This window comes from Humulus lupulus, chromosome 8, assembly GCF_963169125.1.
Source record: "Humulus lupulus chromosome 8, drHumLupu1.1, whole genome shotgun sequence".
Classification (NCBI taxonomy): domain Eukaryota; kingdom Viridiplantae; phylum Streptophyta; class Magnoliopsida; order Rosales; family Cannabaceae; genus Humulus; species Humulus lupulus.
This window is the reverse complement of record NC_084800.1, coordinates 83,127,836-83,148,282: the sequence shown is the minus strand read 5'-3', so window position 1 is coordinate 83,148,282 and position 20,447 is coordinate 83,127,836. Positions and strand designations below refer to the sequence as shown.

Sequence of the window (20,447 nt, the reverse complement as noted above, 5' to 3'; positions counted from 1 at the left end):
GGTCTTTTAGGACGAGCATGGCACTGATGGCGTGCTCGGTTGTGGTGAGATATAGGTACAAAATTTCTCATGTGATAGGTTTTGACAAGATGGGAGGTTCCGCGAGGTGTTTCTTGAGCTCCTGAAATGCCAGCTCACATTCCTCTATCCATTCAAAAAAATTTCTCCCTCTCAAAAGGTTGAAAAATGGGAGACAGCGGTCCGTAGATTTTGAGATAAACCTACTTAATGTCGCCATCCGTCCAATCAAACACTGGACATCCTTATGTTTTTTAGGTGAGGGCATGTCAATTAATGCCTGGATCTTGTTAGGATTAACCTCTATTCCCCATGCGTTCACAATGAAACCCAGGAACTTCCCCGACAATACTCCAAAAGAACATTTCTGGGGGTTGAGTTTCACATCGTACTTTCGTAGCACGGCGAAGCATTCTTCGAGGTCGTCCAAATGGTTATGGTTTTGTTTAGATTTGACCAACATATCATCAACATACACTTCCATGTTATTACCTATCTGCTCGGAGAACATCATATTTACGAGCCTTTGGTAGGTGGCTTCAGCATTCTTGAGCCCAAAAGGCATGACATTGTAACAGCACAATCCTTTATCTGTCATAAAACTCGTATGCTCTTAGTCCGGGGCATGCATGGGAATCTGGTTATATCGAGAATAAGCGTCCATAAATGACATAATTCCATGCCCGGCTATGGCATCTACGAGCTGGTCGATCCGAGGTAAGGGAAATCAATCCTTAGGACATGCCTTATTGAGGTAAGAGTAATTAATACAAGTATGCCACGTTCCGTTAGGTTTTGGGACTAGCACTAGGTTGGTGACCCAATCAATGTAGAAGGCATATCGTATAAATTGATTCGCCTTTAATTTTTCGACCTCTTCCTTCAAGGCTTTCTTCCTGTCATCGTCCAGAAGTCTTCGTTTTTGTTGCTTCGGGGGGAATCTCTTATCAATGTTAAGGACATGGCTTATCAAATTCAGACTTATCCCTACCATGTCCGAATGTGACCATGCGAAAACATCCTGGTTCTTACTCAAGAAGCAAATTAATTGCTACTTTGTTTCTTCCATAAGGTTTTTCCCCACTTTCACAAGTTTTGGGGGATCGACCTCTTCGATCTTGACCTCTTCAAGCTCTTCTAGAGGCTCGAGGACAGCCCTTTCTTCTATTCTTGGATCGATCTCTTCATCTATTTCAAAGACTGTCCCATCCTTGTTCTGAATTACTACAAGTGTTTGTGCACTTTTCTGTTTCTTCCCTCTTACAGAAATGATGTAGCATTCCCTTCCCGCGAGTTGGTCTCCTTTCAGTGTCCCGATGCCACTAGAAGTCGAGAACTTGATGGCCAGGTGCCTAACGGACGAAACTGCCCCCAGCCCTACTAGGGCGGGTCTCTCGAGCAGTACGTTGTAGGCCGATGCAAGATCCACCACTACGAACTCCATCATCTTGGTTGTCGAGACTAGGAAGTCTCCCAAGGTTACGAGGAGTTTGATGGATCTCATGCAAGCAATCCCTTCTCCTGAAAAAGTTGTACAACGTCGTTGCACAGGCCTTTAGGTCGCAAAGCGCGAGTCCCATCTTTTCTAAAGTGGCCTTGTAGAGGATATTTACTGAACTCCCGTTATCAAGCAGGACTCGGTGTACCCTCTTATTTACAAGCTGAAGGGTTATGACCAACGGATCATTATGAGGGAACTGTACATGGGATGTGTCATCTTCAGTAAAAGTTATGGGTTGAGATTCAAACCTTTGCTGTTTCGGAGCTCTGGGTTCGGGTTCGTAAGAAGACCCGTCACCAATTTTCAGCTCATTCACATATCTTTTCTGGGCGTTCCTGCCCGATCCTGCAATATGTGGTCCCCCCGAGATGGTTATGACATCTTCTCCATCAATCGGAGGGGGTCGTTCGTCCTCCCTTGCTCAAGCGTTACGATTCTGGGCAGGTGGTACCGCTGCTGCCCTCTAGCTAGTGGGAGCCTGAGTGGGGTTTTGATTTCTCACATATTTCTTGAAATATCCTCTCAAGATCAAACCTTCAATCTCATCTTTTAATTGCCTGCATTCATCGGTTGTATGTCTGATATCTCTATGGAATCTGTAGTACTTTTTGGAGTCTCTTTTCGCCTTTTGGTTTCTCATGGGGTCAGGCCGTCTGAAAGGGACCTGGTTTTCATTAGCCAGGTAGATATTCTCCCGAGACTCATTAAGCTCGATATACACCTTGTATACGGAGAAATACATTTCCCCTTTCTTCTTCTTTCCCCCTTCTGCCTCGGGATTATTCCCATCATTTTTCTTCCTTTTAGAAGGGTTGTCCCCTGAAGGTTTTGAGGTCGTAGGATCCACCGAGGTCGAGGCAGAGTTTGTGTTTGTTGTTGTAGTTATGGGCTGAGAGGTCATATCCAATGCTGACCTCGCCTCTTCTACATTAACAAACCTCTAAGCTCGTCGATTGAACTCGGTTAAGGACCTTACGGGCTTCCTTTGCATATCTTCCCAGAGAGGACTTCCAGGCATTACTCCAGCTCAGACAGCCATTAAATGGCCACTGTCATCGACATCACGAGCTCGAGTGACTTCCAAATTGAATCTTGTGAGATAACTCTTTAGTGTTTCGTTTGGCTGCTGTCGAACATTGGTCAAGGCAGATGCCTCAGGTCTAATGTCGACCATGGCCTTGAATTGTTTCTTGAAATCTCTTGATAATTGATCCCAAGAAGTAATCGAATGTCTCGTATACTTTTCAAACCAATTTTTTGCTGGTCTCGTGAGCGAGGCTGGGAACAGCATGCATCTGAGCTCGTAGCCCACATTACTGGCTCGCATGATTGTATTGAACGTACTTACATGACTGCACGGATCCTAATTTCCATCAAATGGTGGGACATGAGGAATTCTGAATCCCTGAGGGAACGGGGTGCTAGAGATGTGCGGGGAAAAGGGTTCGAGTTCTTCATCGAACTCATCGTCCCTCTCCCGGCTCTGTTCGTTTTGTAAGAGCCTGAATGCTCTTTCCAACTGCTCAATCCTTTCTTGGACTGGATCTACGAGGGGTCTGACTTGAAGCAGCGGGAACTAGTTATCGTTGATTACAACTCCAGTTCCCCACCTCGGCGCGGGATGCTTGCGCCCGTTGAGATGGTCTCTCAGATCCGAATTCGGGGGATTGTCATGCCCCCGATTATGGTTTAAATGCTCCCATAAATCTGGGTGATCACCTCGATTTCCAGTGTTTCTACGTTCCAGGTCATATATACTAACCGATCTAGTTTTACCCGAGCCTTCACTGACATGGCTCGTTGCATGGTTATTTGAGGACGGGTTTCTTGCTGGTTGCCTCGTCTCAATAGTGTGAGATCGAGACATTTGGCTTCTCGTGGGTTGGGGACCCCTATGCTCTCTAGCCATTTCCCCATTCCCACGCCTTCGCCCAGCTCGCCTTTCCTTATCACCATGGGTCGGTTGTGTGTTCCTCCGAGTTGGCGAGGGATGCCTTATTGGCGATGATGGGTGTCTTATTGGCGACGGTAGGTGCCTTATTGGCGATGGTGGTTCCCATCCATTACGGGGCCTAGAAGGCTCGGAGTTTTCTCGATCAAGTTCTGCAATGTTCTCCGCGGTACCAGGATTTCGAGTCCAAGCCTCTGAGGGGGCTCGGTTATTGTAATGCCACGAAATTCCTAATGCGGTTTAATGGCTGGATTAGTAGGCCGAGAGGGTCATAATTATTTAATTACACCATTAAATGATTATATGCATGTTTATGTGAATTATATTATAATATGATGTTAAATGCATGCATGTGGGTCCACATTTCATTACAGGGGTGTTTTGGTAATTTGGCCCGTTGAGGGCATAATTGTATATTTGTCTGCATGTCGGTGACATATTGTTGAGACCACATTATAATGTGGGTTTGTTCGAGCTATTCGACATAAGACGATCTTGGAATATTAATTAGCGGTCTAGTCATAACAGGTTTAAGTTAGGGGCTCGAGGTGAGTCTCGGGGTGATTTTTAATGATTAGAGCGTTGCCGAGAATTAAAGGGTAACGGGATATGAACTATTGGTGTTTGAGTATTCTGAGAATAGCGGGAACTGGTAAGCGTTAATTATGATTAACGAAATAGGTGGGAAATGTCAATTTTTCCCTTAGGAGCCTTTAGAAATCCTTATTTGACCTAGGGGTATTTTGGTCTTTTCACCCCTAGGATAGTATTAAGCCATTGAAGGCTGTAGAAAAAAGAGGAAAACAGAGCAACTTCAGGAGCTTCTCCCGAACCTATTTTTCTTCCTTTTTCTCTTTGGATTTTTGAGCCTAACTTGAGGATTCGAGCTTGGGAAGTAAGTCTTGAGAGCTTGGGAGTGTGTTCCACCATTGAAGAGCATCATAATCTAAGCTTGAGGTAATTTTCTAGCCATTAAAATCCCTGGTTTGCTCTGTTTTAGCTTTGGTGTTCAGTTGAGATTTCTAGGTTGGATGATTGGTTTTGTTGGGAGTTTTGGATAGGGTTCTTGTGGTTGTGATGCTTGGGGCATGCGAGGATGGTTTTCGGGTTCATTTGGCACCAAAAATGAGGTTTGGAAGCATTGGAATCGAGTTGGAATTGAAAGAGTCGAAGAAGGAGGTTTCAGGGGAGAATCTGGCTGGGTGTAGCGCTACAGCGCCCATCAGAGGGCACTATAGTGCTACACAGGGTTCTGTTGGGAGGTTGTGGGTTCTGAGTATAGCGTTGCGGCGCTATTGAGCAGTGCTGTAGCACTACTTTGTTCCTCCAGAATCCCGTTTTGAGTGTTTTTAAGGGTTTTTGGCTCGGGGTTTCAATCCTTAAGGCCCGGGATCGAATCTACTCACCGTGTGGGCATGTTTCGAGGTCCCGAGAGTGGGGTTTAGGTTAAGACCCTTTCATTGTTCATTTTCATTAATGGAGGTTATAATTGGTTATGATTAGGTAAACGCTAAGGAATCAAAAGGTTGATCTTTCTCAGGAGTCGTTCTTGTTTTATTTCTCGCTCGAACCAGAGGTAAGAAAACTGCACCCTGTGTATATGACATGCATAATTGTTGTTGAGGCATTTTGGTTGAAAAATGTGGACATTGATTGCATATTAAATGCTTAGCAGAGCTTGCTTACTTATGTATGGCACTGATTAGTCAGGGACGGCACTGGTCGCATATTACTGACCTGTGAGTCAGAAATGGCATAAGCGTCCTAAACGCAGGGCCGATTAAAGATTGGATCTAAATGATATTAGCGTTGAATGACTCTAGATCATTAATGTTGGACCGACCCTAAGGTCAATGAAACTTATAAGCGCTTGACTAGTCTAAGACTAGTTACTTAGAGCCAGGGCCAAAGGCCTAGGTGACAGTTTGTCACATGGCTAGGGAGCGGAATCCCATAGTTATGACTCTATGGTCATGCGATAGGTTATATTGGTGACCTGTTCATCGAGCACCTATCTTGATACGCTAGTGAAAGGATCACTTATTTGTTAAGCCCCGGTGACCCTATCGTCACATGGCTAAAGGGAGCTGAACCCACCTTAGTGCCTGTTTAACGCCCAAAATGTTACTACCACTAAGTGGTAGTTGTAGTAAGATCGGGCGGTCGATCCACAAGGAGGTAACCTAAGATCAAAAGATTAGTAGAAAATAACACAAAAAAGTTAGTAACAAGAAACAAATAAAATTGTAAATGAAAAGAGGTTTGAGATTTTGGTATTGTCTTTTTGATAAAGTGATAAAATGAGAGGTAAGATGTAACCAAGAGTTTGAGAAAATGAAAGGTTTCAAGAATCATCCATATGCTTGTTTAGTTACTTGGTTACTTGATTTACAAAAATACACAAGTAAATAGTTCACATCCCAACATTTACTTGGAAAATCTAACATTAAAGTTCATATTATTTTCTAACAAAAGTTCATTTGAGTTATAAAGTTCTTTACGTTAAAAGCACAATGTTAATCTTATGAAAAATCTAAAAATGACAAAATCCCCAAGGGCAATAATGCAATAAAAGATTAGACAAAAAATTATGTATCAATATTACTTTTACTAATTAGAAGCACATAGAAAGAGCAAGACTAATCCTATATACTATTAGCATAAGTAAATAAAGTTAACAAAATAAAGATGGAGATGAAAGGAGATAAATAACTCAAAATTTTTACATTAAGAACATAGTAAATCAAAGTAACAAAATAACATCACTACCATATGGAATCATCTCTAACCTTCCTAGGAAGATTAGGTCATTATGCTCATGATTCTCACAAAATTCTAAGAAGAAAATATGAGAAGAAAGTGAGTAGAAATTTTGCTGTAGTTTCTTTACTCTAAAAATTACATACGTATTGTGAAGAAAGAGTCTCTATTTATAGAAGGAAAAAAAAGGAGTAAAAAGAAATTAAACAACAAAATGGGATTTACAAAATAAATATGAAATATTAATAATAAAATATGATTTTAAAAAATCAAATCTTATTATTAATATTACCCTAGCTATTTTGGTGAATGATCAAAATACTCTTTTTCAAAAACACCAAAAAAAGATGAGCTTTAAGCTCAAAATGGGAGGTCCAAGGCCCAAAGAGCACACAAAATGGGCTGGTGGCAGCTGGTCCATTGACCCAGCCGCAACCAATCAGAGGGGGACACATGGCATGGCTGGCTGGACATGTAGACAAAAAATGGCAGCTGGAGTTGACAACGTGGTGGGGCGTCATTGGCTGGCAAGGAGGCTGGCAGGCGGGTGGCTGGGCAGCTCGGCTCGCGTGGCTTGAGCTGGCTGCAGTGGCTGGGGAGGACAACGGGCCTGGGCCGAATTCTGGGCCTAATTCCTCAAAATTGCCACTTTCTTCATTTTCTTTTTCAGTTTTAACCATTCTTTGTTCTCTCTTTTTATTAATGTCCAAATGTAATTTATTTCCTGAAAATTAAACACAAATTAAATTTAAAATTAATATTTTCAATTATAAAATATATTACAATAAATTTATAAAAATATTAATTAAAACTTAATTTATTTTACACTTTAAAACCAATGAATTTGCATTTTTGAGCACTAATCAGTGCATTTTGCGGCTATCACTCATCTGTTTTGGACTGAAAGTCCTGAATGATTATTATGATCATTGTTGATATTACATTCATGCTATATTGTGTTTTCTTGCTGGGCTTTGGCTCATGGGTGTTATGTGGTGCAGGTAAAGGGAAAGAAAAGCTCACCCAGCCTTGAGTGGAGAGCTTAGATGGTGATGTGTACATATGCGGCCGCTTGACCACCACGGCCAAGGAGTTCTCAAAGGAACTAGGGGGTTTATCCTATTTTTGCCGCTTAGGTCAACGGGTTGTAAATTTGAAACAGTAATGACCATTTTGAGTTGTAAATAACTTGTAAATATTTTTGATGGGCCCATGAACAGTTTTATATATTAAATAAAATATATCATTTCCTTTTGATTGGTTTTTCACCTTAGTCTGTTAATAACACTTAGAAGCACGTTTTTAACCAAAGGACTCGGGTAGCGAGTTAAATTTCCAGTTCACCGTTCACCGTAACTATTCTGGGGTAACCAGGGCGTTACAGTTATTCCCTACTCCGATTGGTGCCTCCGCAGTTGGGTTGGCAAGACCTTCAGCCCAATTACTTCTTCGGGTTCTCGGCGGAGCAGGCTGTTCTGCTGGCGGTGGAGATTGCTCCACTCTTTGGGTGGTGGCGTTTTTGTGTGGCCGTCCTCGAGGCCTACGTGGTGGAACGTGAACGTCCCGCGGAGGCGGAGCCTGGGCATCTGGCGGAGGTGGGGCCTGAGCCGCCTGCACTTCAGCAGCTAGTCTAGCTAGCTCTTCATTGCACTTAGCTTCTGCCAACTGCTTTCGCAGTTGGCGATTTTCGAGTTCCACTATTGGGACATATCGTTTAGGATTGTAATACATGTCCTCGTCGTCCCTGGGGGCTGGTGGTCCCCGAGAGTCGGATGAACCACTCCTCTCATCAGGATCTGAATTCACCATAGGCTGCTTTCCAGGGCGTCGGGGGCACTTAGCTTCATCTAAAATTTCCTCCTCAGGAATGTTGGGATCATTTGCTGCCATTGTTGATTCGAGAGGCTCTCTGACTGAACAGACTCACGCACGTACTGTTTAAATGCTCTCAATGAAAGCACCAAACTGTTGATGTCGTTTTTTGTCAACTTAAATAGTAGAACAATTAAACAATAAAATATTGGTGCAAATGAATAAAGAGGAAAACTAAAGGATTTTTACGTGGTTCAGCAGTTAACTCTGCCTAGTCCACGAGTCTGTATTATTAAGACTTGGGAGTTTTCTAGAAACTTTTCATAGAAGAGTTGCCAAGAGTTTTCTCTCCAGAAATCAGAAATCAGTCCCTGTGAACAGAACTTCCTTCTCTATTTATAGAGGAGGTTGGCAGAATTCATTCCCACATATCTCAGGAAGATATTCTGTAAATCAATTAATATAATGTTATTTAATGCATTATCTCCTACATACACGGAAACGTCCCATGAAGATCGGGGACGAATAACAGATTAAATGATATCCCTTAAATATTGGGATTGTACAATAATAAACATATTCACACGTAGCTGATTAACCCAGACGATTCATCAAATCTTTGAGATCAGCAATTGGCGTTGAACTTGCCGAGACCATGAGTCAATCACGAGCTCGTCACCTAGCTTCGCGCTATGCTCGGAACATGCTAACGATATTGTCACATCCGAGCTTGCACTTCCCGAGCTCGAGCCATCTCCCCTAGAGGCAATCAGGGAAAAATATATTCATGTGTCATTCCATGGCCATTGCGAGCTCAGAGAATCTTCGAGGATAGATATCCTCGAGGTCGTTGCTTACTTCAAAGAGGTCCGACGGTTGGATCATATGATGTCCACATATGTTTCGAGCTCACACCTGACGAGCCCAGTTTTCGAGGTCATAACTGCTTATCTCAAAATCTGGGTGTAACAGTTATATTTTTCCAACATGAGTTTGGGAAGAATATTAGTGAAGAATAAGAATTTTGATTCTGGGAATGAATAGAAGAAGATTCGATCCACCAAAAGCAATTTGAACTGGAAGGTATCGAAATAGGTTAATAGGGGAGATAAGCATGGAGGTGATGAGTTCGTAGTAGGCGTAGCCGGAGGGACATGGGAGATCTCAAGTATTTGAGGGGATGCCATGGCTGGAGTAGTAGAAGAGCAGTAGTTCAATATCAACGTTTGAAAACTTTAATGCAGGGTTGCTAAATTTGGGAAGGATCTATAATGGCCTGAAATGAGAGCCACATAAACTACCGACCGCCCATCACCATTCACGGAGTTAAATCTTTCTGCACCCATTAGCTATACTTTCACCCACGTTATTAATCTCGTTGAAAATGTCTCCTTTATCTTATGTAAAGAGCTACAACATTTATGACTACGTCATGAGACAACTCTCGCTCTCTCTCTCTCAATTTGGCTTTTTCTCTATAAACACAATAAACAAAATATCTTTTTGCCGCATCCTTACCCAATATCACAAAAGTAGGGAATTTATGTTTTTTTTGGTCTTATAATATTTCTATAATTTTTTTCTAATTTTTCAAATATATCACTTTCTATTTCCCATGCAAACGTATAATATTAAATGTATAATATAAAAAATATGTCATAATTTTTTTCATAATTAAGTTGTATTATTTTTTTAATGTAGTTTTGTAATTTTGATTTTATTGATTTAACTTAATATTTTTTGAAAAAAAAAACATTTTTCTAAACTATTTTCCAAGTTTTTTATTTTAATATATGTTCACCTTTTTATTTTAAATTTTACATAGATAATTATTTAATAATCAAAGTATTTTTATACTTAGTTCTAATTTTAAATTTAGGAAAAAATATGATTTTACAATTTTCTGTTGGTCTTTTTTATTTTGAAGCTATATAAAATCATTTTCACTCTAGCCAATAGTAGTAATAATTGTCATTATTTCACTCTCGTCAATTAGTATTCTATGGCACTAGCAAAAAAAAATATCAACAATAATAGTAGATACATAAATAAAAGGGATAGCACTTGTAGACTTTTGCACCCGAATTATTTTGCTTGGAAAAAATAACTCCTAAACTATAGTACTTGTAGATTTTTGTCCATTCCGACCAAAATAGTAATGGTTTGATGATGTGGCAGTTAAAAAAATATTTAAAAAATATTTTTATTAATTAATTGATTTTAAATTAGAAAAAATAACTAAAATCATTTTAAAATATAAAAAAAAACTAAAAACAACTTATTTTTAAATTTATTAAATTATAAAAATCTAATAAATAAACACAATTTTTTTAATCCAAATATATTTTCTAAAAAAAGTTAAAATCTATATTTCTAAACTAAATTAAATTAAAACTTAACCAAATCTATATTTCAAATGTATATAATTAAACACATTTAGAAAACAACCAAGCAAAAAATTAAAGATTTTAATTTAGTTTAGTTCAAAGTATAATTTAGTTTAGAAATATTGAGTTTAGTTTTTTTAAAATTACATTTGGATTAAAATTATTTATGCTTATTGATTTTTTATTTATTGGATTTTATATAATTTAATAAATTTAAAATTAATTTTTTATTAATTTTTTATTTTTTAAGTGATTTTTATTTATTTTTTCTAATTTAAAATCAATTAGTTAATAAAAAAAATATTTTTTAACTATCACGTCATCAAACCACTACTATTTTGAACAGAAGGGGCAAAAGTCTACAAGTGCTATAATTCAGGAGTATTTTTTCCAAATAAAAAAGTCGGGGGAAAAAAGCATTTTGTCCTAAAAAATTTAGAGTACCTTTGTAAATGATTACAATTTTTTGAGTTGTAACCAATTATAAAACATGGCATAGTAATTAGTTCCAGTTTTTAGAGTGGCTTTGTAACTTATTACAATTTTTAAAGTTGTAACAAGTTACAAACAAAACATAGTGTATTGGTTCCAATGTTTAGAGTGGATTTGTAACTGGTTACTATATCTAGAGTCGTAACCTGTTACAAACATAATTTGGTAATTAGTTCCAATTATTAGAGTGGTTTTGTAACTGATTACAATATTAAGAGTTGTAACCAATTACAACATTTTCAAGTTTACCTTGTTACAAACTGCAACCAATAGAAAAAAAAAATTATAGACTTGTAATAGGTTACATCTCTCAAACAAATAAAAAATTTACTACAATTTCTATTGTAATTAGTTACTGTGACAAGAATTTGAAATTTCAAAAAGAAAAAAATAATAATTTCAAATCAAATTCAACCCAAAAATTAATTATTAGTCTTAATTATTTTATTGGAAATATAGATTCAGTAATGCAAAAGTTGGGTAACATTAAATATATCAAAATTGTAAATGACCAATGAACCCTACTCAATCAGAAACTTTCTCATGAATATATATTTTATATATAAAAGAATTATATAAAATAATTGAGGTAACCTTGCTCATAAAAATATTTTTGTTACTTTCTTTATGTCTCTCCGAAAAATTCTCGGTTGCTTTATCTTTTTAATTAATTTTAAATGAATATTCTGTTAAATATTTATATTATTATGTTAAGATTAACAACAACAAAAACAGTTAAAGTATGGCACTTAAAAAAGAAAATTGCTGAGGAGCATTATCAGTGTCCAACACAACAAGGAGGTAGTATACCGCTATTGATAGAATCCAATATTGGGTCTCACACAATTCATTTTAATAAGAATTATAGAATATCGCTAATCAACCATAAAATGTCACTTCATGTGGTGTTTAGCACATTAAAGTATCAAATAACAACACTCTTTAAAAAATAATTTAACTAAAAGTTAGACATGTGAGAATACCATATTTTTATATATTAACTATTAAATCTCATATTTTTTAAAAAAGGATTCCACAAAAAAGTATCTCCCCCTAATAATAGTCTTGAAACCCTGAAAGACCTATACAGTGACCTCAAGCTTGAACCTAACCTGACAATCAATACTTGGAAGTCAAGGAAATCAAAAAACGGCTGGTGTCCAAAAGTTGACTTGTATTAACAAAATATATATCTATAGGGTGATGTTCATGAAGAAGTTTATCATTGTCTATAAGGGGAAATTTGTACTTGATGGCATTAAACGAGCCCGTCGTGCTTTGGTTTTCCAAATTCAATACAACGATGACAACATCATAATTTCTACCAAACTCTTTTGATTATTCTACAAATCATGGTACTACTCTTTATGTTGATTATATAATCACAGGAGATGACGTTTTAGGAATTCAAGAACCCAACCAAGTCTTCTTTAGAACTTCATACTTGTTCATATTCTGATTGGACTGAAAATCCAATGAATTGACTCTCAACCACTAATATATGTTTCCCTTAAATGAATCATTAATTTCTTAGAAGAAACAATCAATAGTTACTCCCTCAAGCACTGAAGCATTGTGCTCTTGCTAGTTAGTTACTTTGACTTCGATGTTTGCTATTATAAGATTGCGAGCCACTTCAAAAACACAAACCAAGGTATATTGAGAAAGTCAATGTTGCATTCAAATGACTCTATAACAATATTTTTCATGAATTAGCAACGCATATTGAAATTGATTGTCATGTTACACATCATCTACAAAACTGGATCTTAAAACTCTGCTCAATCAGTTGTCCAAAAAGGCACCACACACATATATTTACAGGCACAACAACTAATAACATTATCGTTAATATTTGAATGGACATTAATAATACTTTATTCTCGGTATCCAAACTATAATGCCACGAAATATATGTCCAAAATATGCTAATTAACGCTTTCTGAATCTTCTATCTTGTAGAAAAGTTATCTCATGTTATGCCACTGAACTTCCAAGTATGGATCAATCAAACATAAAGAAAGCAAACAGACCCAGTATGTATAGATTAAGTCACATTGTCACAAACATCATGTGCAAGCCCAGATATTCAAGAAAATCCAAATATACATACATCTGAACTTCACTATGAAACAGGACAGTTAACCTTCTTTTGCTGAGAAATTTTACAGTACGTGATAACTCTCATGGCTTCCTAAAGCAATCAAGCCTCAACTTTCCAAGCAACTTGTTTAATGTACTCTGATGCTTGTTTCGGTCTTTCTTCTTATTTTTCTCAAGATTATCCTGCATATTTTACTTAAATTCATCAATTACCCTCATAAGGACAGATATTTCCAGACCAATTGAAGAAACATCAATGTGAATATTTTTTTCCTTTAATATTGAGCAGCATGATAGATAAAACTCATCCTCAAACTTCACATCCAGATTTCTTTCTCACTTGCATTTTGCTACTACATAGATATTTCGGTGAAGACAGAAAAATGCAGAGAAGTATACAGAACCTCTAAACTTCATCATCATTCATTTCATTCGAAATCATCCCCACCCATATTTAACTTCGGCACTGTATTTTTTTAAGTCAGCAGTAGGAACAACATTTTACATCCTTTATTTGAGAAGGTTTACTCGAATGTAGTATTGCCCCAGTACTAATAAGTCAAGAAAATAGACTTAAGAGAGCACAGACAAGGACTTCCAATACTTTTTACTCAAGAAAGAGATAGAAATAAGTCAGATACCTAGCCAGTGCACTAAGCTGAAAGTCTGTTAGAGGTTGTTATTTGATAGTTGTTTGGGTGGTTTTGGCTGAGTTCCAAGGTTGTAAATGTATAAAGAGGAATAAGAGTACCATTTCATTTAGGAAGATTTAGAAAAATTCAAGTCTTCCACTGCATGAGGGCGTATACATACACCCACGTCAAGAATTGAGGAATAAGCAAGTCTTTTTGTGTTATTCCTTTCCAGGTTCTCATTCTAGATAGAAAAAAAGAATACCTATTCGACCACATACATGTTCTAAACACAATATTTTTTTAATAGACATCCTAAATCTCTCATATGCTGCAACAAGATGATAGACCTCCTCTCACATATGTCTACACTCGTAGGACCAAGAAAGCTAATGACAGGTCAGCTGTCGAGAGTAGTACAGCAGGGAATTAGTTATGTGAGTTGTGTTAGAGTGTGGCTGCTGGTTTAGGGGTTATGATACACCACTAAGGGATTGGAATAAATATAGAGAGAGGGTGTCATTTTGGGGTGGAGAAATTGAGTGGGTTGTAACCCAAGTGGAAGAGAATCAGACTCTCGAGTTCCTGAGTATATCAATACAGACTTATTTTTTTCTCTTCCCTTCCATGTCCTTGCTGTTCTAACCATTTTGTAAGAAAATTCCTATCACAAGAATAAATAAACAGTAATTTCAAAAGAAGGCTTTCACTACCCACTAGTTAAGTATTATGTAGGACACTATGGGGATCGAAGAGTTTTACTTATGTGCCTATAAACTATGAAGAGTTTTACTTATGTAGGACACTTGGTGTTTTACGGGCATGACCTTGACTGGATCCTGAGAAGGAGAATTATGAAGATTTCATAAGATAATAATAAAAAGGTGTAGATTTATCAAATGAGCCTATAAACTATTAGGCCATCAAGAAAACAAAATTAAAACACACAAGTAGGTGACACAAAATTATAGATAGATGCAATTAGAAGGGGATAGAGAACATGGATTGAGCTCATTTTGAGTAGTGCCACTATGATGCAGAATTTGTAAACACTAAACAGAGAATGTTATAAACAATGAAACTGGTGACAATTTCAAGTATTAAAATCAGTTAAATTAATTATTTTCAGAAAGCACTAAATTGTGATACCATTCTTAAAATTTCATGAATTCAAAAACTTTATGTACTGCAAATACATGAATAAAAAGAAGAGAAAAACAATATGCTCATTTTCCTTCTAAGAAGCAATCTGAACAAAAGCAAGACTTTAATGAAATAAATGTTAAAGAGGCAAAGGATTTCTCACCGAGAAATCAATGTCATCAAATCCCGTTCCTCCTTTTTCTGTCAACATTCACAACAGAAAAATTATCAATAGTATCACAAGACCTCGAAAAAAAATGACTAGTAGAAAGATCCACTCAGCACAATCCATGGTACCTACCATTCTCATCATCCTCATCAACCCACTTATCCCAGTCTACTCTAAGGAACACAGGAGGCTTTCCTTCTTGTTTGAGCAGTCTGTCCCACCACTTCTTTTCAGCTTTCTTTATAACATATACAATGCTTCTTGCACCAACGTTATATTTGCTCTCCTGCATGAATTCATCCTCATAAATTCAACGACACCAAAATCTGTCACAATCTCAATGATGATTGACAACTTATACCTCAACATTGATCATATCAAAGAGTTCAATATCAACTTCATACGGTACTGAGTCCTTAGTAGCAGAAAAGATGAATCTTCCATCTGGTTCAAGCTTGAGTTTTACATCCTTTGCATCAAGTAAATCAACTGTGATGAAGATGTTGTCAGATCTTTGGGCCCATTTTACAATTGGGTGTCGACTGCAACAAGTAAAAAAAAAAATAAGTTTTCTCTAAACCTCAGGTTGCAATTTAGATTCATCATGTGACAATGTGGTACATTTACCACCAAAGATTCTTGCATCATCAAAATTTATTGAGAAGCTAATGTGAATTGCTAATGACTATACTAAAAAGTACTTGACAATCAAAAGTCCAGAGGAAAAATACGAATATTAAAGAAGATAATATCTAATAAAGAATTTCTTAAGCCCTCAACATACTCCCTTCAATAGAAGGGAAAAAAAAAGCTATAGACAACTAGATAAAGAACCCAAGAACCTGTAAATCAATCCCAGGACCCACAAGATCATTAATTTAACAGAAACTTGCATGAATTATGATTGTAACGTAGAAATATATTAAAATAAATATAATTTACAACACTTGTGATGAATTTGTAGGGTACTTTAGGTTGTCATACTTTATGTAGATATCATCCAAACTAAAACAAATATCTTCTCCAGACTATACAAGGATATGAGATGGACAATTTCAGATTGAAAAAAAAAACATAAAGAATTGATAAAATAAAAACAAATGTTCGTGCCAATAAATAAATTGATGGTGACATAATTTAGTTTTGAACCATAATGCTTGTGTAGTTGACAGTTCCTGGAAATCCCTTAACACAGCAGATAAATATTGCTCTGATTAATGCTCTAAAAAAACCCAAATACTATATTTCCCTAAAAACCTATTAGTCTCTCATTGTTAATTTATTCAAAACAAGAACAGTTAAGAGTAAACTAACACAATCATACGGATCCAAAAACTAGATGTGTTACTAATAAGAGAACAAGTGAGTCTTCAAAGACATTACTATTCGACCAAATATGGAGGAACATCTCCATATATGTACAAAATCCCAAAACTTAAGAGATCATTTTAATGGAACGTTCCAAAAAAAGGTGGGAAATTTTTTAATATTTACATATCTTTCACGAGAAAATGCTTAAACCAATTTAATGCAAGCACATTTCTCTGATATAAAATAACAGCAAGGAGCAGAGCCTCACTGGGTTAGTAAAAGTCAACAAAACAAAGCTCATATCATTCCCATGTCTTTGGATTATGTGATGTGTCTAAACTATTGGGTTAGATTTAATCAAAAAAAAAAACTTGTAAAAAACATGAACAAGTTAAATGATCACCTGGGTTTACCTCATTTTGTATGAGTAATATATTCAGAGTTGTGAAAATGGAGGCAGGTGCAGACGATGATGAACTAGAAAGAAGAAGCTTGGCGTAGCAGTAAGGTTGGAGGAGAGGAGTCGTTGATCCTTATATATGCGCTGACATTATTCATCAGAGTATGAAGGAGGTCGAAAGTTCTAGAGAGGACTGGTCGATCCATTAGAAACAACGGTCGGTATTTTTTTCTACACGTTTATTTAGCACTGTGGTCTTGTTATAATTTACTACTTTAAATTTATAATTGTTTCGAGTAATTGTGTCTCTTTCATAATACAAATTAGAAAGGGAAAAAACCTATTTTTTTGTGTGTGTATTATCTTATTTAAATGAAAATTCTGAATTATCCAATTCTCAAATGGATCCTCTCAATTTATTGGGAATGTTACATAAAATCTAATTTTGACTGTTGTCACAAGTTTTGCAAAAGATTTTTTTTAGTATTAATCCTCACATTCTAAAATGAATATTTACGTTAGTTCTTATTATCATGTTAAAAAGATTTTCATTGTTGCAATGCTAATATTGATTGCTTGCAATATACTTGTTGCAATGATTCTAAGAGCAACTTCAACGTTGACTACACATTAGTTGTTTAATATGTTTAAATTTTTCCAAAATATAATTTTTTATTTTTTCTCTCATTCACATCACTTTTGATAATTTTTTCCATAAAAATACTTCAATGATAAGGCACCCAAAAAGTTGTAAGCTATGGTCTCATAAATTATTATTTAATATATTATTTTGTAATTATAAATATTGTCAGACTAAATTTTTTAAATCCATATATTAATATAAATAAATATTACATGAAATTTAAACTAGACGAAATTTAAAAAAGCTTATAAGATGACATAATCATAATTAATCAGTCTAACATAATTAAAAAATACTAATTAAAATGATTTCCAAATTTTGACCATATGTGCTCTACCAAGTCCGCCTGAAGATTGCGATGAATGTTTTTATCACGAATTTCAGCATTTCTTTGAAGCATTGTCGGGAAGTCAGAAATTGGTCTATGCAATACTTCAACTATTAGGGTGTCAGCGGGGTCGTCATCATAATTAAAATCAAACAAACTCTCATATGCATCTCTTTCATCATCGACAATAATGTTGTGCAATATGATGCATGCATACATAATATCTTTGAGAACATCTATTTGCCAAAAACGTGTTGGTCCTCGTACAATAGCAAAATGAGATTGAAGTACTCTGAATGCTCGCTCAACATCTTTGCGTATCGCTTCTTAGCATCAAGCAAATAATTTTCTTTTCTCTCCTTAAGGCAGTGGGATAGTTTTAACAAATGTACCCCACTCTGGATAGATACCATTTGCTAAATAGTACCCCTTGTTGTATTGTGTGCCATTTATCGTAATCTCAACTCTCGGAGCTTGCCCTTGTAAGATATCAGTGAATAATGGGGATTGATTTAACACGTTGAGATCATTATTGGATCCTAGAACACCAAAAAATGCATGCCATATCCAAAGATCTTGTGACGCAACTACTTCAAGCATGATTGTTGGTCTACCGTGATCACCTCGTGTGGATTGGCCTTTCCGTGCAACTGGGAAATTTTTCCATTCCCAATGCATACAATCAATGCTTCCCAACATGCCTGGAAAACCACGCACCTCCTCCATTTGAAGTAAGCAACGAATGTCCCCAGCATTGGGTCGTCTTAACTATTCGGTCCTAAGAATATCACACTCCCCGAACGAAATTGACTAGACATTCAATAGTGGTGGTTTCACCAATTCGAGCATACTCATCAACATAATCGGCAGGCGCTCCCTATGCCAACATTCGCATAGCAGCGGTGCACTTCTGTAATGGTGAAAGCCCCCTTCTACCGACTACATCAAACCTAATATGGAAATACTCCGAATGATTTTCTAGAGCTTGCACTATGCGTAGTGTTATCCCAAAAATTTGAAAATGATGATGTGGCAATAGAAATGACAGGTGGCATGGAATAGTTGGGTGATCTGGCTTAGCAGCAGCCCAGTACATCAGTGAAGAGTTTTGACTGCTTCATGACCAAGCCAAGTGCACCCGAGGAGAGTACTTGGGCTAGGGTGTGCCTGGTCGGAATTTGGTCTGAGGAGTAGTCCAATGGCATGGTCGGACTTTGGTCCGAGGAGCAGTCCAAGGCGTGGTCGGACTTTGGTCCGAGGAGCAGTCCAAGGCATGGTCGGACTTTGGTCCGAGGAGAACCCAAGGGCATGGTCGGACTTTGGTCTGAGGAGAGCCCAAGGTGTGGTCGGACCTTGGTCCGAGGAGAGCCCAAGGTGTGGTCGGACTTTGGTACGAGGAGGAGCCCAAGGTGTGGTCGGGCTTTGGTCCGAGGAGAGCCCGAGGTGTGGTCGGACCTTGGTCCAAGGAGTGCCCAAGGTGTGGTCGTACTTTGATCCGAGGAGAAGCCCAAGGATGTGGTCGGACCTTGGTCCGAGGAGCAGACCAAGGAGTGTGGTCGAATCTTGGTCCGAGGAGCAGTCCAAGGATTGTGGTCGGATTTTGGTCCGAGGAGTAGTCTAAGGGCGTGGTCGGATGCATGTCCGAGGAGAGACGAAGGATTGGTCCTTATGCATATGTCCAGTAAGTGCACGGTTGTCCAAGTAAAGAAATGGCATGCATATGTCCGACCAGCACTTGTATGTATCCAACATGCATGTGTTCGACCAGAGGACGATATTCATCAACCAAATAGACCAGACTGCGTCAAATTCCCAGAAACGGCTTCAGCAAGAATCGGTATGGGCATACACGGGAATCTCTCATTCTTCGCTCAAATTGAGGATTCTATTGTATTTTGAATATTTCTTGTAATTTAAATATAATACGAATGATAAAATATCCCGATCCTAAGGGGATATTAGTTTCTAATCCCCAGCCTATAAATAGAGGGTTGATGGGATCAGAAAAGGACTTTTGGCAATTTGAATTTTTGGTCTGAGTTTTCTAGAGAGAGAAAGTGTGTTTTCTTGAGAGAGAACTCTTTTGTATTATGGGAATTTACACTGAAGAAACTCAGTTGACACTAGTTCATCTGATCTTGAGTGTAGATAAAATAATCAAATCTCTAAGTGGATTAGGTTATTACCAACTGATTGGGGCTGAACCACTATAAAAATTGCGTGTGTTCTTTATTTTCTTTATAAAATTGTCTGTGTCGTTTGAATTCTCTTGAAGGTTTGTCGTTGTTGACGTTCTTACATCGTTGGCTAAAAACGCAGTCAACATTTTGGTGCTTTCGTTGAGAGCCTGAAGAGAAGAACAGACGGTCCCTGAAGCAATATGGCACCTAAGAACACCAATGCAGCCTCCAAGAAGACGAGCTCCTTTAAAGAGCATGCTAGATCAGAGGGTCCTAGCGTTCAAGATCGTGAAACTGAGCCCAGAGTCGTGCTCGAGGACGTAGCGCCAGAAGTTGAAGAGCTCCAGGAAGCCATGAGCGCCTTCCAGGAGGAGATGGCTCAGTTCAACGCCAGGTAGGAGGCGTTCGCTGAGGAAATGGCTAGGCAAAATGCCGCATTAGAGCAGCAGAAATGGGAGATGGACGCTAGGAGTGAGGAGATCCGTCGACAGCAGGAGGAGGCCGACAGGCGACATCGCGAAGCTGCACTCGCTCTGGAGGCAGCTACGCAGCTGACCCGAGCCAATGCCCAGGTTGCACCTGGGGTGGCAGCCACCACAGAGGCAAGGACCACAGAA

The 20,447-nt window shown here is 37.7% G+C and overlaps 2 protein-coding genes across 2 annotated transcripts; both read right to left on the bottom strand.

The window, feature by feature from the left end:
• Positions 1-12,936: 12,936 nt before the first annotated feature.
• On the bottom strand, positions 12,937-16,918 carry LOC133797969 (co-chaperone protein p23-1-like). Its single transcript, XM_062236119.1, has 5 exons — positions 16,693-16,918; positions 15,330-15,510; positions 15,101-15,254; positions 14,963-15,000; positions 12,937-13,207 (listed from the first exon to the last, which is right to left on the bottom strand). Exons 1-5 carry the CDS (start codon positions 16,695-16,697, stop codon positions 13,106-13,108), a joined length of 480 nt encoding a protein of 159 aa, XP_062092103.1. The 5' UTR covers positions 16,698-16,918; the 3' UTR covers positions 12,937-13,105.
• A 699-nt stretch (positions 16,919-17,617) lies between these two features.
• LOC133795719 (uncharacterized) lies at positions 17,618-18,376 on the bottom strand. Its single transcript, XM_062233172.1, has 2 exons — positions 18,043-18,376; positions 17,618-17,886 (listed from the first exon to the last, which is right to left on the bottom strand). The coding sequence occupies exons 1-2, from the start codon at positions 18,374-18,376 to the stop codon at positions 17,618-17,620; spliced, it is 603 nt and encodes a 200-aa protein (XP_062089156.1).
• Positions 18,377-20,447: the final 2,071 nt, after the last annotated feature.